The sequence below is a fragment of the Artibeus jamaicensis genome, unplaced genomic scaffold, assembly GCF_021234435.1.
Source record: "Artibeus jamaicensis isolate MK-2021 breed Jamaican fruit bat unplaced genomic scaffold, CSHL_Jam_final contig_466, whole genome shotgun sequence".
Lineage (NCBI taxonomy): Eukaryota > Metazoa > Chordata > Mammalia > Chiroptera > Phyllostomidae > Artibeus > Artibeus jamaicensis.
This window is the reverse complement of record NW_026521844.1, coordinates 16,233,268-16,256,301: the sequence shown is the minus strand read 5'-3', so window position 1 is coordinate 16,256,301 and position 23,034 is coordinate 16,233,268. Positions and strand designations below refer to the sequence as shown.

The 23,034-nt window shown below is 38.6% G+C and overlaps 1 protein-coding gene across 2 annotated transcripts in view; it reads right to left on the bottom strand.

Moving 5' to 3' along the window:
- Positions 1–23,034, bottom strand: part of PLOD2 (procollagen-lysine,2-oxoglutarate 5-dioxygenase 2) — an 89,926-nt gene that overhangs the window by 55,003 nt on the left and 11,889 nt on the right. For both annotated transcript variants that reach the window (XM_037142382.2, XM_037142389.2), the window contains exon 2: positions 665–756. In XM_037142382.2, the coding sequence (XP_036998277.2) occupies positions 665–756 (92 nt within the window). The remainder of the gene's footprint in view (positions 1–664; positions 757–23,034) is intronic.

The following is a 23,034-nucleotide window of genomic DNA, read 5'->3' as shown; positions in this document are numbered from 1 at the left end:
TGTTTTCCTATCTGGGGTTCCTCCCTATTTTCTCTTATTTGTAGGGAAAATAACCTTGCTGAAAGGCCCTCATTTATAGTAAATAAATTTTTCAAAAAGCTTTTCACCGCTCAGTTGATGAGCTCACCAAATTTCTCATGTTTCTTCTGATCATTTACCAGTGAGGTATCCCCTGAAGATGTCTTCTAAAACCTATTTTAATTTTTGTGTTTCCAAACTCCTCTGAAACAAATAAAAAACAGGAAAAGCAATTCTCTGTGATGGGACAGAAAGGCACGCCCTAGTCACGTTTGCATTTCTCTGTAAGCAAAGTAACAGCACGGGAGACAAAAATACTCCTGTCAAATCTCAGGTATGTTGTGTTCACATGTGACCCCCCCAAAAGAAATATAAATATAAAAACACATAAACATATTTTCGTTATTTTATAAACATGTTTATAAAAAGCATCAGCAAGTTTAAGAAATATTGTCTGAGTAGCGGCATATTAATGAGGCCAAAAGGTATCTTTAAAACGATCAAGTATATATAAATTGTAAAAGCAATTATGTAATCAAATTCACCTTCTTCTATGGATTGTAGGTTTGGTTGTTGTTATTACTATTATAAAAATGTACTTTAGGGACATATTTTAATATCTTTGTGAATTAAAGACATACTGTACCTTCACAGTGTAATTGAAGTATTTGGCTGACTGCATAAACCGATGGAATCCATCACTTTCTTTTGTTGCTACAGTTATGACTAATAATTTATCTGCAAAGACAGAAGGAAATAACATAAGATGGTTTCCCATAAAAGAAGTTAAATGCTCCCACTTTACAATCACCATGGTGATTCAAAACCTCATGCACTCATGGGAATACTCTAGTTTGTTAATCTACACAAGGATAAACAAAGAGCCGCTGGAAAAAAAAAACGCAATTCAAGCTGGTGATGCTACTGCCAAAAGATGAACCATTGAATAAAAATCATTTTAATGGTAAGAAAATGCTTTAATGTTTTCAGAAAAGCATGCTCTCAACAGAAAATTTCAACACTAAAAGAAACACTCCCATAAAATACACAACATTTTTATCTGTAAAGATAGTCTCTCCTAGAAATTATCTGATCAACCAGCCTCACTGTCACCTGTATATAATCCCTGATGCACTACACACATCAGTGAGGTCCAGGAACACATTATACATGCAAAAGAAAAGATCCAATCATGAGACTGGTCGTAATTTTTAAATGAATTATAATAAACTGGAGACAAATATTTAAAAACAGAATCTTAATTTTTTTCTTCCTATCAGAGTTGTTGTATAAGAAAATTCTGTAAAAACAACATTTACATCACTTCAGTGTTTTGTTTTTACTTGTAAAGAATAAAAGGAACCAAAATCCACACTACCCTAGTAAATACACAGTTTTTAGTCACCATTTTATTCTACTGGATTATTATTTTAAATCCAACAAAATATTCCCTCTTAGTGAGAAATAAATAGGTTTAAGGAACCTTTTCAAAATACCTATAGAAGCTATCAAAAAATATTTATTAGGAAAACACGTGTTACAAACTGCATAAAAGAAACAACTGCATCAGAAAATGTCAAAGATGCTGGGACTTTTTTTTAACCTGAAGATACAGGAAGACCAGTGGATTAAGAAAGCAAAACTAACATTTTTTTGATATTCTAGGCACTGGCACTAAGCTACATGATTTGATTCTCATTTTCCTGTTATAAATAAGAAAAAAGAATGCAGTCCCCTAAGCAACAGACCATCATTGAATACAGCATTAATGTAGTATAGGAGTCAATTAAAAACAATTTCATATGACCCAAAGTAATGATCAAAAATTGAAAATAATTAAAACTACAAAACATAAGTGCAGTACAAAGAAGTAATAAATTCAAACACTCATTAGTCAACTTAGAAAATGAAAACATTTCCATGAAGATAAACATTCTTAGATTTATTTCTGCTAAGAGGTATTTCTCACATAATATTCACCATTTTGAAAAATAAATATTCAAGAAAAAAATAAGTCATCTTCATAAAGTTGTCACACCCCCAGTAAATATATTTTAAAGTCCTTTAAAATATATTTTTAAAAAGTACTTTAAAGTATTTTTTTCAATTAACTATTCTTTTTTATTTAAAAAATCTCATTTGTAATGTTTCAAACAGTGGTTAACCAATTAAGAAAACCTGACATGTTACCACTCACCAAAAATTTCAAAATAGTGAATGCCAAATTGTATTTATAAAGAGCACGCTTAATAAAGTCTTTTTTCTCTGTAATATAATGACCACTTAAATGTAGTTTTCTTAATTTTTTCTACATAAATCATAAGGACTAGCTACAAGTTTATATTTTAAGTGGATAGATTTTATGCTTACCATTTCCAGTATAAAATTAACAGCAAGGATTTCATCATCCTTAATAGGAAAAGTAATGCCGGCCAAACCCTCGGGCAGACAGACACGTAACCCAATGCAACGACTCAGAAGGTGGACCTAAAAATGCGTAGTCTGGCAATCTAAACAATTTTGTTAAACGAAGGTATGTTTAGTAACACTGTATTTGTACAAACACCTGTCTACTCTCATCTCTAATCAGAATCATTTCTCTGATGAGAAATAAATCCTACTCATTGGGGGACAAAGAAAGTGCTGCGCGTGCACCACCCACAAGCTTGCTCTGACCAACTCAAGGGTCCATCCAGCTTCTCAGCATTTATGGAGTGCTCTTGTCAAAAAATTTAACCTACGTTCGATCCGTACTTTAGATTTCACTAAAATGTACACTACAAACTTACCTAAAATGAAAAGGAGTAGCAACTGACCCATAGAATCAATGGCAAAAAAGTGTTACAGTATATTGACAGAATTAAGAGATAATTCAACCAAAGGTAAATCATGGACTTCAGTTGGGTCCTGATTTGAAAAACTAACTGCAAAAAATGTATTTAGGAGAAAATCAAGGCTCTCTGAACACTAATTGAAAATCTGTTGATATCAAGAAAGTGTTAATTTTTTAACATGGTAATGACATTGATATCTTTTAAAAAGAGTCATTATGATTTAAATACAGATACTAAAGTATCTAACAATGACAGGCTAAAGGGTCCGTGATTTGTTTATACTTTATGTGAGGTCAGATATAAGGCAATGAAGGAGGAGGGGGAGGCTAAATATTAAATAAGACTGGCCATAAATGATAACTATAAAAACTAGATTCCTTTTGCATGTTTGGAAGTTCCCATAATTAAAAAAAGAAGTTCAACTTTATGCACAATCCCTTATCTTCCAACCAGAAAAATGACAAAAAATATTTAAAATAAAACTTTAACAGTCTAAATCACCCAAGGAAAGAAGCCATAGATAGAAAGCAGAAATTTTCTAAACAAATAAAGTTATAATTTAAACAATTCTAATTATTTATTCAAATAATTGCCTTACCTAGTCCATCCAGCTCAACTGAAATGACAAAGTGAGATGACAGGGGAATGGGCTTGAACCACAGGCACCCATCAAACACTACCAGCACCTGTGGCCAGATGTAACCTCCATAGGCAGGGCCTGACTCTTATCTATTAGATAAGAGATTGATACTGTTTTGTGAACAAGAAACATGCAATGTATCTAGAGTGTGGTAGAACAACCACTTACCCATGGAAATCACATCATAGAAAAACAAAAAAAGACACTTCTGTGATCATCTTTATGAAGTCCCACAAAATGCCTATCGGTGTAATAAAATTTAATAAATACTGAAATGGCTAACTATTTAGCTCTCTACAAAAATTCAGATGAATATCTGAACTTCTCAAAAAGTCAATAATTTATTTAGAAAGGTCAAAACACGCTATACCTCTCATGAATGCACTCGCAGATGCGATGGGAAAATGCACTGTTAGATTCAGTATTTTTTCTTCAAATGTTTGTTAACATAAGAGTAGAATTTATCAGTCAATGGTGCTGACCTAATTTTTGTTCAAAGACAAACGATGGATTTAAAACGGGAAGCTTTTTTGCTCATATATCCTGCTAAATGCTAACTTGACACATAAAAACCCTCTGGAACTCAGTCTTAATAACAGGGATTACGTGAAGCAACTCAGCACTAGCCCAGCTGCCTTTCATCCCGCCACTGAGGAATAAAGTTCCTATCTTCCCAAGAAACTTTCTCTACACGGAGCCAAACCAGTCCTTAATTATAAATCTGCAAATATCAAGAAAAATCATTCTACCACGGGAACTCTGAGTTCCCTGTTCTCATTCTGCAGCTCACTCACTTTAAGAGCAGATGTGGCCTCCATCTGTAAAGATCAGTAGCTCTCGACCTGACTGAAGGCACGTTTTCTCAAAATGGGCAGCTAGCGCAGGGGCAGGACACTCTTGCTGCAGAGGTTGAACTGTAAGTATCTTAGGCTTTGCTGGCCACGTATACTTTCTGTCCCGGTTCCTTTTTTTTCCTTTCTTCTTCCTTTAAACCCTTTAAAACTGTTTTTTTTTTCTTTTTCAGTTTTCTGGCTGTTTGTACAAAAACAGCCAGGGGCTGGATTCACCCCAGTGTCATAGAGCGCCTTGTGGTTGGCTGTGTGAATGAGAAGACAAACTACCCAAGTGCAAACTCCGACTCTACTACCATTTATTTGTCAAAAACTGGCCCGTTAAACCTTGTGTCTCACCTGTTTCTCATCTTTAATATGTAATAATAGCACCTACCTGACAGGTTTGCTGTGAGGGTTAAATTAGGTAATATATGCAATGTGGCTAATACACTGTGAGCTCAATGTATTAAATAGTATCTTATATCTTTCTCACTATTTCTATTCTATGATGCATGGAAAAGGCAGGTTGTAGTTGTGCAAATTTCGGCAGGTTGTATCTTTCTTTATCCGAATTATACACTCAAGAATCTAGTTATCTCTTCCAATTCTCAATATTTTACATTAATAATGATTAAAAAAACACTATGTAAAAACAGTTCAACTTGAAGTTGTTCATTCAAATATAATTTAGCAGATAACTAAATTACGCTTTCTCAAATTTTTACATCTCTCTTCAACTCCAAGCAAGTTCTATAAAACTAACTCAATTACAATCACTATTAGCCGGGCTTCTGCAGTCGCCCCCTAAACCCACTGTCCCCACTCCAACCATGTCCCTACGAAGCAGCCAGAGTGATCTTTTCCAGAGGCTTATCTATCTGATCATGTCACCGCACTGCTAAACACCCTTAAATGGCTTTCCATTGCTCTTCAGATGGTGGCTGGGATTCCTCAAAGCGGTCCTTAACTACCTGTGTCCTCTCCAATCTCATCCATTACCGCTCTCTGTTCCAACTGCACTGGCCCTTTTCGGTTTTCCCAACAATGCCCGCCCCCTCCCACCGGATAAAAAGAGCCTGTGCAAGTCACCTAATCCCTCCTGATCTCTTGATGTAGCTACCACCTATTCAAATTTGAGAGTCTTACATATGTGCCATTTTCTCAAGACCTTCCCAGACCCACTAGTATAGGCCAGTACTCATGATACGTTTTTACTTCTCCTTCTACCTGGTGCACATTCTATCTCTCTTTCAGTGCACTTGCCGCGAACTGTTAATTGCTGTAACTGGACACTAATTTGCATGGTTACTATTTGAGATTAAAGTCTCTCTCCCAAACTAAACTGTAAATTGCAGAAAGGCAGGATGTCTGTTGCTCAGCACTACACCTTCTGGGCCTATCACAATGTTTACCATACAGTATGTTCTACGTAAACATTTGCTTTCAATAAAATCCTTATGTAGTTAGCTTTATTATCTTCAGTTACAATGCAGAAAGTCAGGTTTATAGAGGTTAAGCAACTTAGCCAAAGTCACCCAACAAGTTACTAGCAAAGCCAGGAGTGGAACTTCAGTTATTCCTCAAAGTCTACTTCTTTCCAATGTGTCATGTGGCTTTACTTGGTGGTGAGAAGCCAGGAAGCTAAGGGCAAACTCTGAGTTTCATCACACGTGCAGAAGAGATCATGTCTTATGAAGCTGTGCTTGCAGGGTGGCTCCTTGGCTGGCAAATAGAAAGTCACATCTGAGGAGGGTTCCCATCATTCCCAGAGAAGAATGGTTCACTATATCTAAATTGTATAGACAATATATGTATACCAAACACACGCTTTCCTTCTAGGAGATGGGAATTCTGGTGCAGGGTTTGCCTGTTTGAACAGCCCCCAGTAAAAACCTCGGGCACTAAGTCTCTAATAAGCTTTCCTAGCAAATGACATTTCACGAGTGTTGTCACTAGTTACTGAGGGAATTAAACAAATCCTGTGTAACCCTACTGGCAAGGACTGTCGGAAGCCATGTTTGGTTTCCCGGGATTTGACCCATGGGCCCTTTCCCTTTGATGATTTTGTTTGGTGTCCTTTCACTACACTAAATCCTAACCATGAACATGACTGTATGCTGAATCCTGAGTCCTCCTAGTAAATGGTTAAACCTGGGCATGGTCTGGAAAATGCCCTGCCCATTATGCATCTAGCTGCAGGCAGCAAGCCTTTGTCTCAAAGAGGCCCTATGGGATTAATTGGTTCTGTGTCTGACAGAAGGCTGGGTATCAGGTTCTGGTCTCAAAGGCCAGGCTAGAGAGAAATTAGAAAAGCCTCCACACAGATTCTAGAAAAGAATTTTTTACATAAGGCAATGATACACTGCTCACTACTGACGAGAGTCATTTCACTTTAACATAAACTGGCCTCATGAACAGTCCTGCAAAGCCCACTTCTTTTACAGAGTAGTAATCCAGGAAATAAAGGGGAAACAAGACTTGTCCAGGATCCTGCAGCGAGGCAGTGACTCACTAGCTGCCGCTAGTGCTGAATTCAGGGTTCCCAGTTACCAAAACTATGGGTTCCCTAGGTCTTATGCAAAAGTTGCATTGCTTTGTTAAGTGCTGAGTCATGTAAACACTATGACAAATTGAAGCTAGAGGACAAGAAAACAAATTTTATTTGGTGGAACTGTTGAAATTCAAGACAGAAAATCCTCAAGAGCAATTCACAACTCCATTTCAACAAGGAAGTGTCAAAGAGATATCAGAGGATTCTTCAGCCTTTTTGCAAGGAAAGCTAAAAGGGGAATGTAACATTCCATCACTAATGCTGTATAGAGACCACCTTCATACATGTTAGCACTCAGATGGAAGCCTAAGCTTCCATATCCCACTGTGGATGGTGCACAGACACACCGCAAAAGATGTGCTAGGAGGCGGTGGGGAAGGGTAGCATGCAGGGTGACCAACCATGCCAGTCTGCCCTGGACTAAGGAGGCTGCCAGAACACAGGCTCTTGGTTCTGAGACACGGGGAGTCCTGGGCAGACCAGGAGGAGTTGGTCACCCCAGCAGTACATGCAGTAAGATGAGACAGGTGAGGACAGCCAGGTATGTATAAAAGACTGGATGAGAAACAGTCCAGGACACAAAGGGCAGAAGGGCGGTACGTTAAGGATAAACTCTTCCAGGACCAGAATGTCGCCCACACCAGGTAGCAAATGAAGCAGGGCCAGATGAAGACCTCCAGAGGCCGTAGGCTCCCACCTAGTACATCAAAGTGGACTGAAACCAAAGTGGAATAAAACCACCTCATAAGCACTTCAATTCAAAATATATATTTCAAACAGAAAAAAAAATGCTGTACATGAGTTAAAATTAAAAGGCTTTTTGTTTAGGTTTTCTGATTTTCTGTTTGGATACCCATGTTGTCTGATTATATATACACATGTTGAGTTTGCCTGTTGGGCAACCTAGTACTGGATGGGAGACAAATTTCAAGACAGAATCAAAGGGCTATTAATACTATGCTCAAGAATTCCTAGGAGTTAGGAATAGGTGAGGGATTAAAGTTTTTTCTATCTGAAAAAGGAAAAGAAGATTCAGCACTCCCCATCTCCTAATATTTGAAGAGAACAAACAGATTTCCTCTTATTTCACGAGAGATAACTGGCTAGGGAAGAATTAACGGAGAGGAGGCAGGTTTTATCTGGACACTGCGTTAACCCATTTAGACTGCTATAACAAGACAGCACGAGCCAGGTGGCTTATAACAACAGAAATGTATTTCTCACAGATGGTCCGCAACAGCCTTCCTCCTGGTTCACAGCCAGCGCCTTCTTGCTGTGTTCTCATATGGCTGAAGAGACTGGAGTCTCTTTGCTGCCTCTTTAATAAGACCACTAAATCAATTTGTGAGGACTCTACCCTCATGACTTAACCAAAGGCCCCATGTTCTGATACTATACCTTTGGGGGTTAGGATTTCAACATATGAGTTTGGGGGGTGGGGGCACAAACATGGACCACAGGAAATATAACATACAAGTAAAATAATGCACAATGAATGGACTTGTCTTGGAGAATCAGTTTACTATCTTTATAAATATTAATACAAAGAGCATTAATACAGAGACCATTTTCCAGGATTTATGAACTGAAGAGCATACTTAATCACTCCAAAAGTTATGAAATCTATGCCTTGGATACAATTTTAATGTCAGGGGAAAAGGGATCTGCCCCTTTCAAACACAGCAGACTTCAATCTGTTGAATTGCAAGGGTTCAAGGGTTGCAACCTCCAACACAGAAAGATGTACCAATAATAAAACCTCCTTTGAATGAGACTGTGTAACTCATCTGTTGGACAAATGCTTTAGCAGAGACTATGAACTGCCTGCCAGAAATCTAGTCCCAAGGTTGTGTAGTTGATTTAAACAACTCTGATCTATTGCTGTTTATTCCACATTTTATTTTTATTTAAATTATTTTATTGTTGTTCAATTACAGTTGTATTTTCTCCCCACCCTTCCCCACCACCCCCTCCAAACTCACCTCCCTCCCTTGCTTGCACCCTCCCCCTTGGTTTTGTCCATTTTAACTGGACATAATCGACAACAAAAAAGCAAACAAAATATAACCAGAGTCACTGAAATTAAGAACAATCTACTACTACTCCACATTTTACATAGACACTAAAAATATTTCCCACACTCCCAAGCAAAGAGCAGCAATAGTAAAGTGAACAACCAGAACAAAACAGCAGGGGTTGAGTTGATATATTCCTGCTAATTTCCTACAAACAAAAAGAAGAGCCACCTTGGGGCAGAGGCTACCTGGAGATGGAGGAGCAAGCCATGCTCCCTGAGAAAGGTGTAAGGGCAAGGTGCCTAAAACAAGATGACTTCTACTTCTCCCTTGTTACCTTTATGAAGAAATCTGCCTACCTAAAGGAATGAGAATAAATGGATTTGGGATACCAAATTAAAAGCAGCATGGGCCATCACAAAATAAAAGGAAATACACTCACTATAAAAAGAATGGGTTCTGGTTGTACAACAAAGTGATGGAGCGAGGTGCTCTAACTCGTGAGGCTGCAGTGCTAAAGTCTGTTCAATCCTTACTAGATTCATTACTACGCTCTGCTATTTCCCTACACTTCTCTCATGTACCTTACCTCATCCCTCTCCCTCACCAGCGTGCAAGCAAAATGGCACAGTTTAAATGGGCATTTAATTGTTGTGTGTAACTTAAAAGCTCATGATTTAGTGTTCTAATTAAACATCATGCCATGTAGGACTCTCCCCCAATTTTTTTAAAATAAAAGGGGACCAGATACAGTGTGGTGTGGCTTAAAAGGGAAACGAGAGGGGAGAAAAGTTGTAACTTTCACTCACCAAGTACAGTGAAGCATTTACTTCCTCCACTCCACATTCCCATGAACACATAATACTTTTCAGAAGGGAACATCTTCTATTATATCTATCTACCTTGCATCTATCCTCAGTCTTGAGGATAGATAGATCCCGAGTTTTATGGCATCTACCTTGGCAACTCAGAATCCTCCCCAACTTGCTAGTTCTGCATATTGTTCAATAAGCTGAAGTTGCCATATAAGAGCTTACTTGAAAATTGAATCAGTATATGAATGGAGATGTAAAATTAAATGTAGGTGATCTGATATCTATGACTATCGATATCTTCTACAGAATTACCACAAGACTCCAAAAAGATGAATTTTTATTATTCATTTTGGATTGTAAACTGTGATAAATTTCATGTAAGAGAAATGGGTTTTGGGGGGAGTATATCCCATAAAATAGCAGAAACATTCTAGCATTCACTGTACCAAGTCAGAGATTTTAAAATATATGTTTATATATACACATGACTGACTTTTCCTTCGCCAGCCACTCTTGGTAACTCGATTGCTGGACCAGGAGATAATGCGGAAAGTGATGTTCTTTCCCAGCCCCTCCTCAGCTGACTCTCTCCTGGAGATACTGATGGTGCTGCTCCTGCGATGGTTCAAGAAGTATGTTAATACATATAAAACCAAGTACCTTATACTCTACACCCATTTTTGCATTTTTTAAAAATATTTACATATCTTTGAGATATTCTCAAATAAAATCCAACTGTATAATATTCCATCATAGGGATGAGGCATCATTTAACCACCATAATAATGACAGATATCTACACTGTTTCTAATCCAATGCTTTACTTTGGTTTAATTTTTTTATTCAAATATTTTATTGCTTATGCTATTACATGGGTCCCAATTTTTCCCCTTCGCCTCCTTCCACCAAGCCTGCCTCCCACTCCCAGTCAATCCACACCCTGTTATCCATGTCCATGGGTTAGTCATACCTGCTCTTTGACTAATCGCTTCACCTTCTTTCAACCAGCCCCCACCTCTCCCTTCCCTCTCACAGCTGTCGGTCTGTTCCCAAGCCTCTGGTTCTATTTTGCTCATTAGTTTATTTTGTTCATTAGATTCCTCTTACAAGTGAGATCACATGGTATTTGTGTTTCACCAACTGGCTTATTTCACTCAGCATGCTAGTCTTCAGTTCCATCCATGCTGTCGGAAAAGAGTCCTTTTTCTGCTGCATAGTATTTCATTGTGTAAATGTACCACAGTGTTGCTATCCACTCATCTACTGACGGGCACTTAAATTGTTTCCAAGTCTTGGCTATTGTAAATAGCACTGCTATGAACATAGGGGTGTATATATTCTTTTGAATTGGTGTTTTGGGGTTCTAGTATCAAAAAATGGGCAAAGGACCTGAATAGACTCTTATCCGAGGAGAATATGCCAATGACCCATATACATATGAAAACAATGCTTGACATCGCTAGCCATCAGAGACATGCAAATTAAAACCACAGTGAAATATCATCTCACATCTGCCAAAATGAATGCCATCAATAAGTCAACAAACAACAAGTGCTGGCAAGGATGTGGAGAAACTGGGAACCCTTTTACACTGTTGGTGGGAATGCAGACTGCTGCAGCCACCGTGGAAAGCAGTATGGAGATACCTCAAAAATTTATAGATGGAACTGACTTTTTTTTTAGTTCTCTTCCATTTTTATGAAGATTTTATTCATTTATTTTTAGAGAGCAAAGAAGGGAGGGAGAAAGAGGAGAGAAACATCGATGTGTGAGAGAAACATCCACTGGTTGCCTCTCATCTGCAACCCAGGTGTGTGCCCTGGCGGAGAATCAAACTTGCAACCTTTTGGTTCTCAGGCTGGCACTCAATGCACTGAGCCACACCAGCCAGGGCTGTAACTGCCTTTGACCCAGCGATCCCAATGCTGTACTAAAAAAAGACAACCCTGCAACAGATAATGCTAGGGATATACATGTAAGACTGTATCTAGAGAATACATTCCAAGTACAAGCTCTGAGTCAAATATTTTCCTCCCATTTACAATCTATCTTTGACTCTGTTTTGACTACGTGATTTGTGCCAGGCAGAATTTCTTCTTCCATCAGCACTGTTCTAATGGCACTGTGCTTATCAACTGTTATTAGCCCTTGCTTTTTTCCTAGGTTTTATATTATACTTTACAAAGGTCTTCCACATGCTGCAATTATAAAATAATTCATCCATAGTAATTAATAACTTACTATACTATAATACATATTATTCCATAATTTCTAGTACTTTTAGTCTTTTTTACATTTACATCTTTTATCATGGTTGATATTCAATAAATAAAATGATAAACTGCTGAGAATTCATCTCATATTATTCTAAACAAAGACAGCCGTAAGTTTCATTCTGAATTACCAAACCCTATGACAAATTAACATGTTAATGTTTTAATTAGAAATATTATTTATTTCAACTATGATTGTAAGGTGATTTTTTAAAAGACAGAATAGGCCAAAAGTATGCAATGTATATTTGTATAAATTACACAAATTCTGAAACACTAAAATTAACAGGAGCGGTTCCACAATTTGTTTTTCTATGTAAAATTGGCTTTATAACAATATTTTGATTGGACATGAAAGCCCATATCGAAGGTTTTCTGTTTGCTCCCATCAGCTTCACTGACAAAAACTCTTCTAAAATGTAATGAGCTTTGATCCAATCAGCTTCCTGCTGTATAAGTGACTGATTTTCCTGCCTTCTTATATCTTCTCTCAGTTTTGAATAGTGACCTCCTTAAATTCTGCACCAGGTCATATGTTAAAAGACATGCGTGGGTGATTCTCACTGGCAAGACACTGTTGGACAAGTCTGGCCTGCGTCTGCTTAACTTATGGAGCTTACAAGTCTTGAAGGTCAGCAGCAACAGCAGCAGAAGTCAACCTAATTGACCTTGGACTTTATTTCATGCAAAACAATGTAAATCCTAAGCATGTTAACTTTTCTAAGTGTTGCGAGTGCAATGCAAAGCTATTAGAAAAATTTAAGTAAAAGGATGACATAATAATTGCTAAAATACTACTACTACTATCATTAATATCTACCACATAGCTACAATTAACTTATTTAATACAAGTATTCCAACTACACACTTATGTTATGTTGCCCAAAATTAAATAGCCTATAAATGTCAGGGTCTAGATTTGAACCCAGACAACCTGGCCAGAGTCTGAACTCGTTACTGCTGTACAAATACTGTGTCCCATGTGTGACTAGAGTTTAACAGAATTACTCTGGTTCCTATGACTGGATGCTCAAGGGTGAAATGAGGAAGCCTGGTGGGAAGTGTTTACAACAATAATCTCAACTGGAGGCCATGGTGATGCGGAGCATTTGTCCAGTTTGGATCTGCATAAAGGTAGACTAAGCAAACTGATTCATAGATTTAGATGTGGGGTTTGAGAAAAAGGAGTGAAGATGAGCTCCAAAATACTTTAAAAAACTAACTGTAAAAGATTAGCCTGCTTCACAGGAAAAATGGTGAGAAAATGTTTTTAATCAAAAGCATTTACTGGGGCCTTCTAGATGATAAGAAGTCTAAATGCCATATTTCCCGTCTTGAAGCGGTGCCTGAGAGAAGTCCCTGTAACTATCAAACGACCTAAATGTAGATTAAGCATTGTATCACAATGTATAAGACAGGATAATGACCAAGCTCATGCTAAAATATAAACCTTTTCTGTGTAATACTTCATTTAGATTTGCACTGGTTATAGCAGAAATCAATATGCAAGGGTGTTTTTCTTTTTCTTTTTTAAAAACCTACTTGTAGAATAAGCAAGCCGTAGTCGCACATTCCTAACACTTTAATAACTAAATGTCATCACTTTAAGTCATTAGCAGGAAATGTGTTACAGGACTGGAATGTGTATGTTGAAAAGCAACTGGGGAAAAGAAATATCAGTAGTCAGTGATGAACACTGTTAGAGGAAGGCCACTGTGAAAAAGTCGATCCCTGCCTCCCACTCTCTCCCCATCTCTAGCTGCAACACTGGAGAAATGAATAGTTCACCAACTGCTTCCTCAAGAAGAATAAAAGCATAGCAAGTCATTAAGTCATCATAACATGACACGTATTTAAAACAGATATTTATAAAATAGCTCCCTTTTGAATGCGATCTAATCCCAGCAGTTTAAGTCCACATGGGGCAGGACGCTCCACTGTACTGGGTCAGGCTGTATCTGGACAAGTCAGCAGCTCATTCAGGGAACCTGTGTAACAGGAACCAGATACCCTGGTGGGAAAGTTCAGCCAGCGTCACATGGCGCCAGATGCTGTGAAAATCCTCAAAAGCCCAAGGTCTCAAGAAGCCTCTGTACTCCGGAGCCAAGAGAGGAGACACCCCTGCTGCTGAGAGGGATCCTGGCATTACTCATCAGAGAACTGCTCCCGGGGGAGTCCGAGTCCACTGTGCCTGGAAGGAGGGCTGAGTAAGCGAGCGTTCGGTACTTCCTCAGCATGGATGACTTCAACACTCCCCACTCGCTCTTAGTTCCAGAATTTCTCAAAGTAAATGAAAATTCACAATAATGTAATACATCCATATATTGTCGAAAATATAGGTACCTCAAAGAACTGGAATTAAATTATACTATTTAGGAGTAGTTTCTCAGAAATATACAGTATGACTTAAAATAAGAATAAAAATTTTTCTTAAATTCAAACTATTTTCTGTTAGCACGCTTAGGCATTGAGCCCTCCTGTCAGTGAAGCACGGAGCCTCTGACCTTTCTCCTAACACTTTTCAATAAGAATCATTCTGTAAAATAGTATAATTAAGCAAAGACTACCCAACAGACATAACCTCTACCCATGTTTTATGACCCTTACTTACTATACTTTCCAGTGATAGCACAGTTTCCCCAAACACAGCTAATTCTAGAAAGTAATTTATCTCCGGAAGTGGCCCAGCAAGAATGCTTTTTCACCTGCTGTTTCTAGTCTTTAATTTCCTGGTCTCCATTCTGGTGTCTGAGTGTCAATATTCCTGCTTCTCCTATTTCTGCCCCCTTAGAATTTTTATATTATGTCCTAAGAGGTAGAAAACTCATTTGTTCAAACTGTGTATTAAATTAATGCAGTAAATGGTTTTATTATCTTTAATAAGAAGAAATTAAACAGCTAAATGTTTAGATTAATTATTGAAAAAAGTACCAATTTAACTGTTAAAATTAAAAATGCTATATTTCATAAATTCACCAATAATAAAATGATCACTACTACATGTAGCAGTAGAAATTATTCTTGCATCTTCACTGTATACACTCCCTACATGCAGTTTACAAGGGAAGATCGAACATTAGGGAGATTCCAGTTTTCACTGAAAGAAAAGTCAGGCCGACGCAGTGAAAACTATCTCAGGATTCCACGGTATTTGGTGAAAAATCATGTTGCTTTGATAATTATGAGAATGGCATGAAAAAATTCCAAAACTGCTGGGGGGAACAATATACCAACACACAGGCACATAACCTACCTACAGATTCTTCTGCCAACATTAAACAAGTAGTGTCTGAAGAGGAGAAGCCCCTAGACATAAATTCCATCTCTTCTTTCACTAGCATAGTAATCTGGGACCCTACGTGACACTAAAGAGTTTTTTTTTCTTTTATGCTCACCTGAGGACATTTTTTCAGTGCTTTTTTAGAGAAAGAAAGGGAGAAAAGAAAAAAAAAGTTGATGCAAGAAAGAAGCGAGAGAAGCACCAACTGGTTGCCTCCCACCTGCTCCCCAGACCTGGGATCGCAGACAACTGCACTGGGAATCACACCCCCAACCTAGGTATGTGCCCTGACCAGGAATCGAACCCACAATCTTCTGATTACAAGAGGACGGTCCAACCCAGCCACACCAGCCAGGGCCTAAAGAGCTTTTTAAAATACTGATGCCCCGGACCCACCTTAGTTGGACCAACTGATCATTCAGAATTGTCGTGTTTTTGTATTTCCCATTTCAGGGGGTGGAGATCACTGTGGTCAGCCAGAAACTCTCATGCACCACACAGAGTACCACCGAGGCAGGGGTACCTGGAAATGTCAGCCTGTGAAAGAGAAAAGGAGTCCCCAGCCTCAGGAGGAGTTTATATTCCTGAACTAATAATTCTCAATGGCTTCCATCTTCTCTTCTTCAATAAACAGTTATTGGCTATTCTCAGAGACAGGCTCTGTGTGAAATGTCATAGAGGTTTAATGGTAAAACTATAGGACAATGTAAACTGCAGGACCTAATGCACCCCCAATCCCCAGTTGACACATAGTAAGAATTCAGTAAATATTTGGGGAAGGAAGGAAAGCACTCAATAAATACCTTCGGAAGAATCAATCACTGTCTTCATCAACCCTGTAATATAGTGGGGGGGTGGCAGAAAGTAAGCAAATAATTGCATGAATGGGTAAGTGGAAATTGTGGTAAATGCCAACAATAAATTCAAAGCAAGAATAAGATGAGGGATTTTAACCGAAGAATCTGTTTTAAACTGAAAAATTAGGGAAGAAGTCAGGAATTCCCACTAACACTAGGACCTGAAGGGAAGACAAGTTCAGATGAAGAAATGTGCTGTTTGTATAGGGGGTGGAACTAAGTCCAGTCCAGGACACTGATGTCTCAGGGGCCCTCTCTCTGCCAGCTGTTCTTCTTTTCTTTTTTTCCATTTCTGTCCCTAGAGAGTTAGAGGGTTGATACGAATGTCCCCTTCTGTACCACTGACCAAACGTTCCTGTCAAAAAAGCAATTAACAAGTTATAGTTTAACACAATGTCTATCCTACTTTTCAAAAAGGTGAAGAAAATACATATCCATTTGCAACTAACTCTGAATCAGCCACCACTGAAGCTACTCTCTACTGCTACTTAATATGCTTCATTTAAGAAAACCAATTTTTCTATCAGATTTTTGTAGCCTAAATCAATGTGTGTATAGTATTTTCTTTCTTCAGCAAACAGGAAATTATGTAATTCAACAAATTTCTGTTTGAGCCAATTAGCAAAACATCCAGTGCCCAATTCATTCACTGTCCAGCTGCATCAAACTACTCCTTCCTGATGCTTCTCTATTTTTTCCTGTCAATTCATTTCCAGTCTCTTTTTCCAGTTTTTCTTCCTCCATCTGCTCCAGAAAATTAAGTAGCACTTTATAAGAATCACCCAAAACTTTTTTTCCAACTATAGGGTAGCTGCATTTTTATGCGAAGTGTGGTCAGTGAAAATGCCATAAAATCCAAACCTCTAATATTGCAAGAACATTCTTCCCATTGAACAAAATCGAAACCAAAGAAGACAGGAGTAGGTTCCAAGCACATAAATCTCTCAGTGTGGCCTTTAAACATGATTTAAGCCTAATACATAACAAACAGTAAAAGCTAAATTCAAAACGAAGCTTTTAATTAATAATATACTGCATCAAATGTAAGAGAAGGCCACCGTCAGCACATTCCGATCCGTTAAATTAAACATGCTGATGCCTTGGTGCAAACCACGGCCAAGGGGGACTCATGGCAGCAGCCCTGGCCTTAGGTCGTGAAGCCAGGCTCCCCCATCTGCTCCCCGCTCTCCTGGGTTTGGTCGTATGGCAATCTCTGTAAACTTAAAAATCTGCTTCAAGCTGCTCCGTCATTTTTCATCACTTAACCATTTTCCGTTCTCTCCCACACTCACAGCTCAGCGAACACAGCAGCTGCTCTGGCCTGCTCCCCATGAGCCTGTTTACAGCAGGAGCACTCTACTAAATAAGTACTTGGATAACAACATTATAGGCATAAACATACTAAAACTGTTAATAATGGCAATGATTAAAGTAACTGTAAAAGTGTCACCAAAGTCTCTTAAGAAACATGCAATCCATGCAAAACAAGAATGAAAATAGGGAGAACAGGCAGGTAGAGCATATTCCTAAATGATGCAGACTTAGGCAAATTTAAACTTTTAACATGCAAATGTTTAACTCCTCTGTTCCTCTCACATTCCCCATTCCAATTCTCTCAGCCTTACAGAATCCAGCCTCACCTCACCACCTTCTCTGTAACTGGCCCGACCGCCTCCTCCCTGCACCCCGGGAGTGGCCTCCCTGCACTGACCCCTGCCCTCGTCCCTCCACCCTCCGCAGCGCCACCACTAGGGCACATCTACACTCCAGCAGCTAAGCAGCTGCCTGCACACAGCCACGGAAAAGGGCCTAAGCGAAGAATGGGGCAGAAACTCAGCCTTCCTCCATTCAGAGGAGGTAACATTCTAATTCACACAGATCTTGTCTCTTTTTTCCTCAGAAGAGTCCAATGGTTTCCTTCTTGTTCTCAAATTCCAAGTCATCAGCATAGTCTCCAAATCCCTCAGAGATCTGGACCTGACTGTCATCCTGTTCTCCTCCACCACTGGCCCTTCTCTACCCCCACTTCAAGCTCCAGGGTCTCATCAAGCACATCCCAGGCTCAAGGCACTTCCGCTGGTGACTCCTGCTTGCTGCCGGTAAGGCTCTTTCTTCTCCCAGCACTGAGCCCTCCTTTCAAATCTCTGTTCAAACGTACCCAGTATGGAAAGCCTCCCTTGGAAACAGTACCCAAAACGACCTTTCTAACCTCAGCACTTACGCCAATCCTATTTTATTTTTCTTCTTAGTACTTACATCCACTCATCTATTGGTCATCCTTCTTCACTCGTCCGGAACCTATGCTCCACTGACACGAACGTGCACCTCGCAGAAGAGCCGTGGCCAAAAAAATGCTTTTATTTTGGCAACTGAATGAATCACTATGTATTTAAGAAATAAAAAAAGGAGGATAAAGAGAATTAAATCCTATTTTCCCCTAAAAATTAGAAGAGATTTTTTTAAAGCAATGCTGCTGAGAAGAGCATATAACAGACCATACAACAGACCACTCGGTAGCCGACCGGTGCAGCAACTTGATAACATGTAACAAAAGATGCCAGAGTTCACACCCTTTGATTTCTATATTTTGTTTCTTGGACCCATTTGGTAAAAATGAAAACCAAACTCATTTTGAAGAAGATCCCTATAATATTTTGTTAGTACAAAATAGTGCTATATACCAATAATAGGATAATGGTCACACAAATTATGATATAATAATCCAATGACAAACATTAACAGGTAACTTAAAAATCATGACATGAATAATATGTGAAGCCATGAGAAAATATTTACAATATAGTGTTTTATGAATAAGGTAGAATATAAATTATTTTTTGTGCTTATCAGCAAGTGTATGCATCCTAGTTTTATAAAGAAAGCATACAAAGCTACATGAACAGATGAAAAAATACTGCTGCAATGCTTTACATTGTTTACTAATGATATTGAAATCATGGACAAATTTAACTTATCCTTAAATGTCTTCACTTTTAGTTATAAGCAAGTATTTTCTTATAACCAAAAATATAATTTTTAAATGAAGATATGCCATCCTCATGACGTCAATTCTATCCAAGTACTTAACTGATTCTTAATGATGCCCCAACATTCTTGCAAGAGATCTGTTATTTCTTACTACAGCATTCAGGATGATTTATAGACGAAAAACATTATCAGAAAGAGCTAAACTGACTACATACTGGGCACATTATTTTATTGGGTACATGTCATCAAAATAAACCAAAGATTTGTTAAACCTACACAAGCACTATTAATCTAACCCATCCATTCTCAATCTAGTTTTGTTTATTCATTTTAATACTGAAGTATATGTACTTACCACATGTACTTGTCACCAACAATAAGCAAAATAAATATAATTTAAAAATAAATAGTCCTGGCTGGTGTGGCTCAGTGGATTGACCACCAGCCTGAGAACCAAAGGGTCGTTGCTTGATTCCCAGGCAGGGCACCTGTCTGGGTTGTGGGCCAGGTCCCTAGTGGGGGGCACTTAAGAGGCAGCCACACATTGATGTTTCTCTCCCCCTCTTTCTCCCTCCCTTCTCCTCTCTCTAAAAATAAATAAAATATTATATAAATAAATAAATACCACATGTAGCTGGGAAGAGCCCAGAAAAGTCAGGTAAAATGAACCAGCATTTGCATGTCCCAATTCCAAGTAATTTTGAGCAAGACCAACATTCTAAATCTAATGTAAGACATCCTTCTGCAGATTTGCTCAGCAGTTTTGGCCACAAACTTACAGTTTCTGCTATGGGCAAAGAAACTAAAAGGTAAAAAAAAAAAAAAAGGATTACATGAAAAGAAAACTTTCAGCCCCGACGGGGTAGCTCAGTTAGTTAAAGTGTCATGCTGTTGTGCTAAGGTTGTGAGTTCAATCCTGGGTCATGGTGCATACAAAAATCAACCAGTGAATACATAAATAAGTGGAACAATAAACCAGTGCTTCTCTCTCTGTATCTCTTTCTTTCTCTCTCCCATTTTAGATACTATTTTCCATCCACAGCTGGTTGAATCCATGGATGCAAAACTCAGGGACACAGAGGGCCGACTTATTCTCCAGAATTCATTGACAGTCTACACTTTTCTCCCCGCCATCAATCAAGACACAAGAATTAAATCCACATATTCTTGGTTTCACTCTAGAATAATGCTAATTAGAAGTATACTGTTTAAAATAATAGTGCTTACTAAGCAACTTCTGTTTGCAGACCCTATGCTAAGCTCTTTACTAGAATTGTCATATTTAACCCTCCAATCAACTCTCAGAGGCAAGCATCATCATAAAGAAACTGTAAGTTAGACAGGATAAGTAACTTGCTCCAAGGAGATCAGCAAATAACCGTTGGAGTTGGGGTTTAGATGCAGGCTGTGAGATTCCAAAACCCCATGCCCCTAACCACTGCCTACACTGTCTCCCACAGGGCCTCTTTCATAATCAGCACACAAGCCGTTTATGAGCTTCTAGCCTTGGCGTAAGTCATGCACTCCAGGAAGCCAGCGAGGTTCACACAGACCTGCAATTCACAGTTAGAAGTTTCTAGCCCCCTTCCTGTATAGAGTGCCCCCTCTGGCTCTCTCTGTAACAGAAAGCAAACACTCTTCTATACCACCTCTGCAGTTGCCCTAAGGTCTGAAGAGCAAAGCAGCATCTTCCTCAAATTCTTTGGAATACATTCAGGATGCAAGTGGGATCAATACAGCATTCCAGATAAATCAAAGCACAATGGACTTGCACATAAACTTAAAACACCAAGTGATGTGAAGTGAACCTCTTCTACGATGAAGCAAATCCAGGGTTGGCATCATAGTCAGAGTCCATATTTATAAACCTCTGCTGATCACCAAGGCAACGAGCTAATCCCTTCAACCAGATGAACGCAAATCCTGTACCACACACTGTCTCAGTGAGCACAGCCTGCCAGATTAAATGCACACTGGACGCAGGTTCACAGTACGGCAGGAATGACCGGGACATACTGTTGATCACAGCTATGAAATTCTATGCCATCAGTTACCATAACCCAGATCGATAAATCCCTAACACGAGCTACTTAAAGTGTATTTCTGCTTGGGGCATGTCAATTTCAGGAGTAAAGTTCCCCTTCACCAGCATTTGGAACAGTGGCTGCTAGTTCAGGTTTTTCTTAATTAATTGTCTGAACCCATTTAGATCACAAATTTTATAATTTTCTAACAAGCTTGTAAGCAATTTCACCCCAATCCCCATTTATCCTCTACCCTATCATCTCTTCACACCAAATAAAACTCATTTTCAAAAGGTTATTTTACAATTCAAGTATGCTTGAAACTAATTTAAATGTGGGCTTTTCTGAACTTACTAAGACAAATTTACCTTTTGCAACTACAAGAATTTCAATCCATTTATAAGAAAAGGAGATATGTGTCATTTGTATTCATTTCTTAAGTTCTTGTGTATGATTTAAGTAAGCTTCTTAGTTTATCTTTCACCTCCAAATGAAAAAAATCTTAGCTATCCATCCAGACCCAGAGGGTGACACCCACCCCCCCAGGGTGCTGCTGGCTCTGGGCAAACAGCCCTCCCCTGACTGGGGAAGGGGCTTGGCTGATCGGGACTTCATACCCATGATAAAGCCCTATACTTAGGCTTGAGAGACATAAAAACATCAACTACTTTTTATTAAACAGTAACACAATGTTAAAAAACACATTTCCAAAAAATAAATTTTTCTTTAACCTTACTTACTCTACAGGACAAATCACTGCTAACATTAACTTAGTTATTCAATATATCACAGTTAATCTCCAAAAACAACACCCAGACTAAATGGTTCTGTGATTTCTAGTAGCCTTACACGTGTAAAAGTAACAACTGTTTATATTTTCAAAATTAAGACAACACAGAGCAGGACATCAGAAAAAAAGTGCCAACCAAAAGACATTCCAACGCTCTGCTCTGTTCTTAAGGCCTAACAGTAATCTCCATGCTAAGCACATTCGTTTGCACACACACTCATATACACACAAATGCTGCTTCTCCACAATGAACTGATTTTATTTATCATGTCCCTCATTTACTAAATGCGACTATGTTTTAAAGACATTTAATGCAACTAAAGGTAAACCTAGGAGATTTGATAACATTTTCAGGAACAATTTGGAGGAGGGCCTAACTTTTTTTATTGTTGCACATTCATGTAAAAAATGTTTTTAATTTCTAGAGTTGCCAGCATCATTTTTGTTAACCAATATGACTTAAACAGTCAGGACGGAAACAAGAGAAATATAATTGTTTAAGTTTATAATGTTTAAATGTACTAAGGAGTGCATGACTCCTCCCAGAAAACAGAAAATAGCTTCATGTAAACACCAGACTGTTTTCTCCTGTCATATTAAACACTTGGAATAATTTTAAATGTAAATTTAATTCTAATTATTCTTGGCCTTACTTTCTTACCTCTAAATCAAAAGCTAATTAGGAACAAAGCAATACCAAAGTCTGTCCAAGTCCAGCTCCTAAAGGAATAACTAGAATATTAAAATATGAAAGAACTTTGTAGCTGCGCTTCCTTTGACCTAACAAATTCATTGACAGGAAGTTTACTTAAGGCCTCTTTCCTCACGCCTGCAGCACATGACCTCTGCTACACATCCTGACACTTAGAACTCAAGGAACATCAAATGACAGAGCTATGCAGATCATCAACTACAAAGCAGTCCAGAGAGACGAGGTGGTAACTGGCTCAAGGCTGGTGAGTGGAAGGGCTGGACCTCAGACCCAGGTCTCCTAATGTGCAGACGTCTGTGCTCTTCCTCAAGTGCCGGGCTGCTTCCCCACAAGGGTCCCTCTGGCTTGTTCAGCTTTACATACAAGTGATTTCCCCTGTAAGCATCTTACTTAGGGTTTCCATG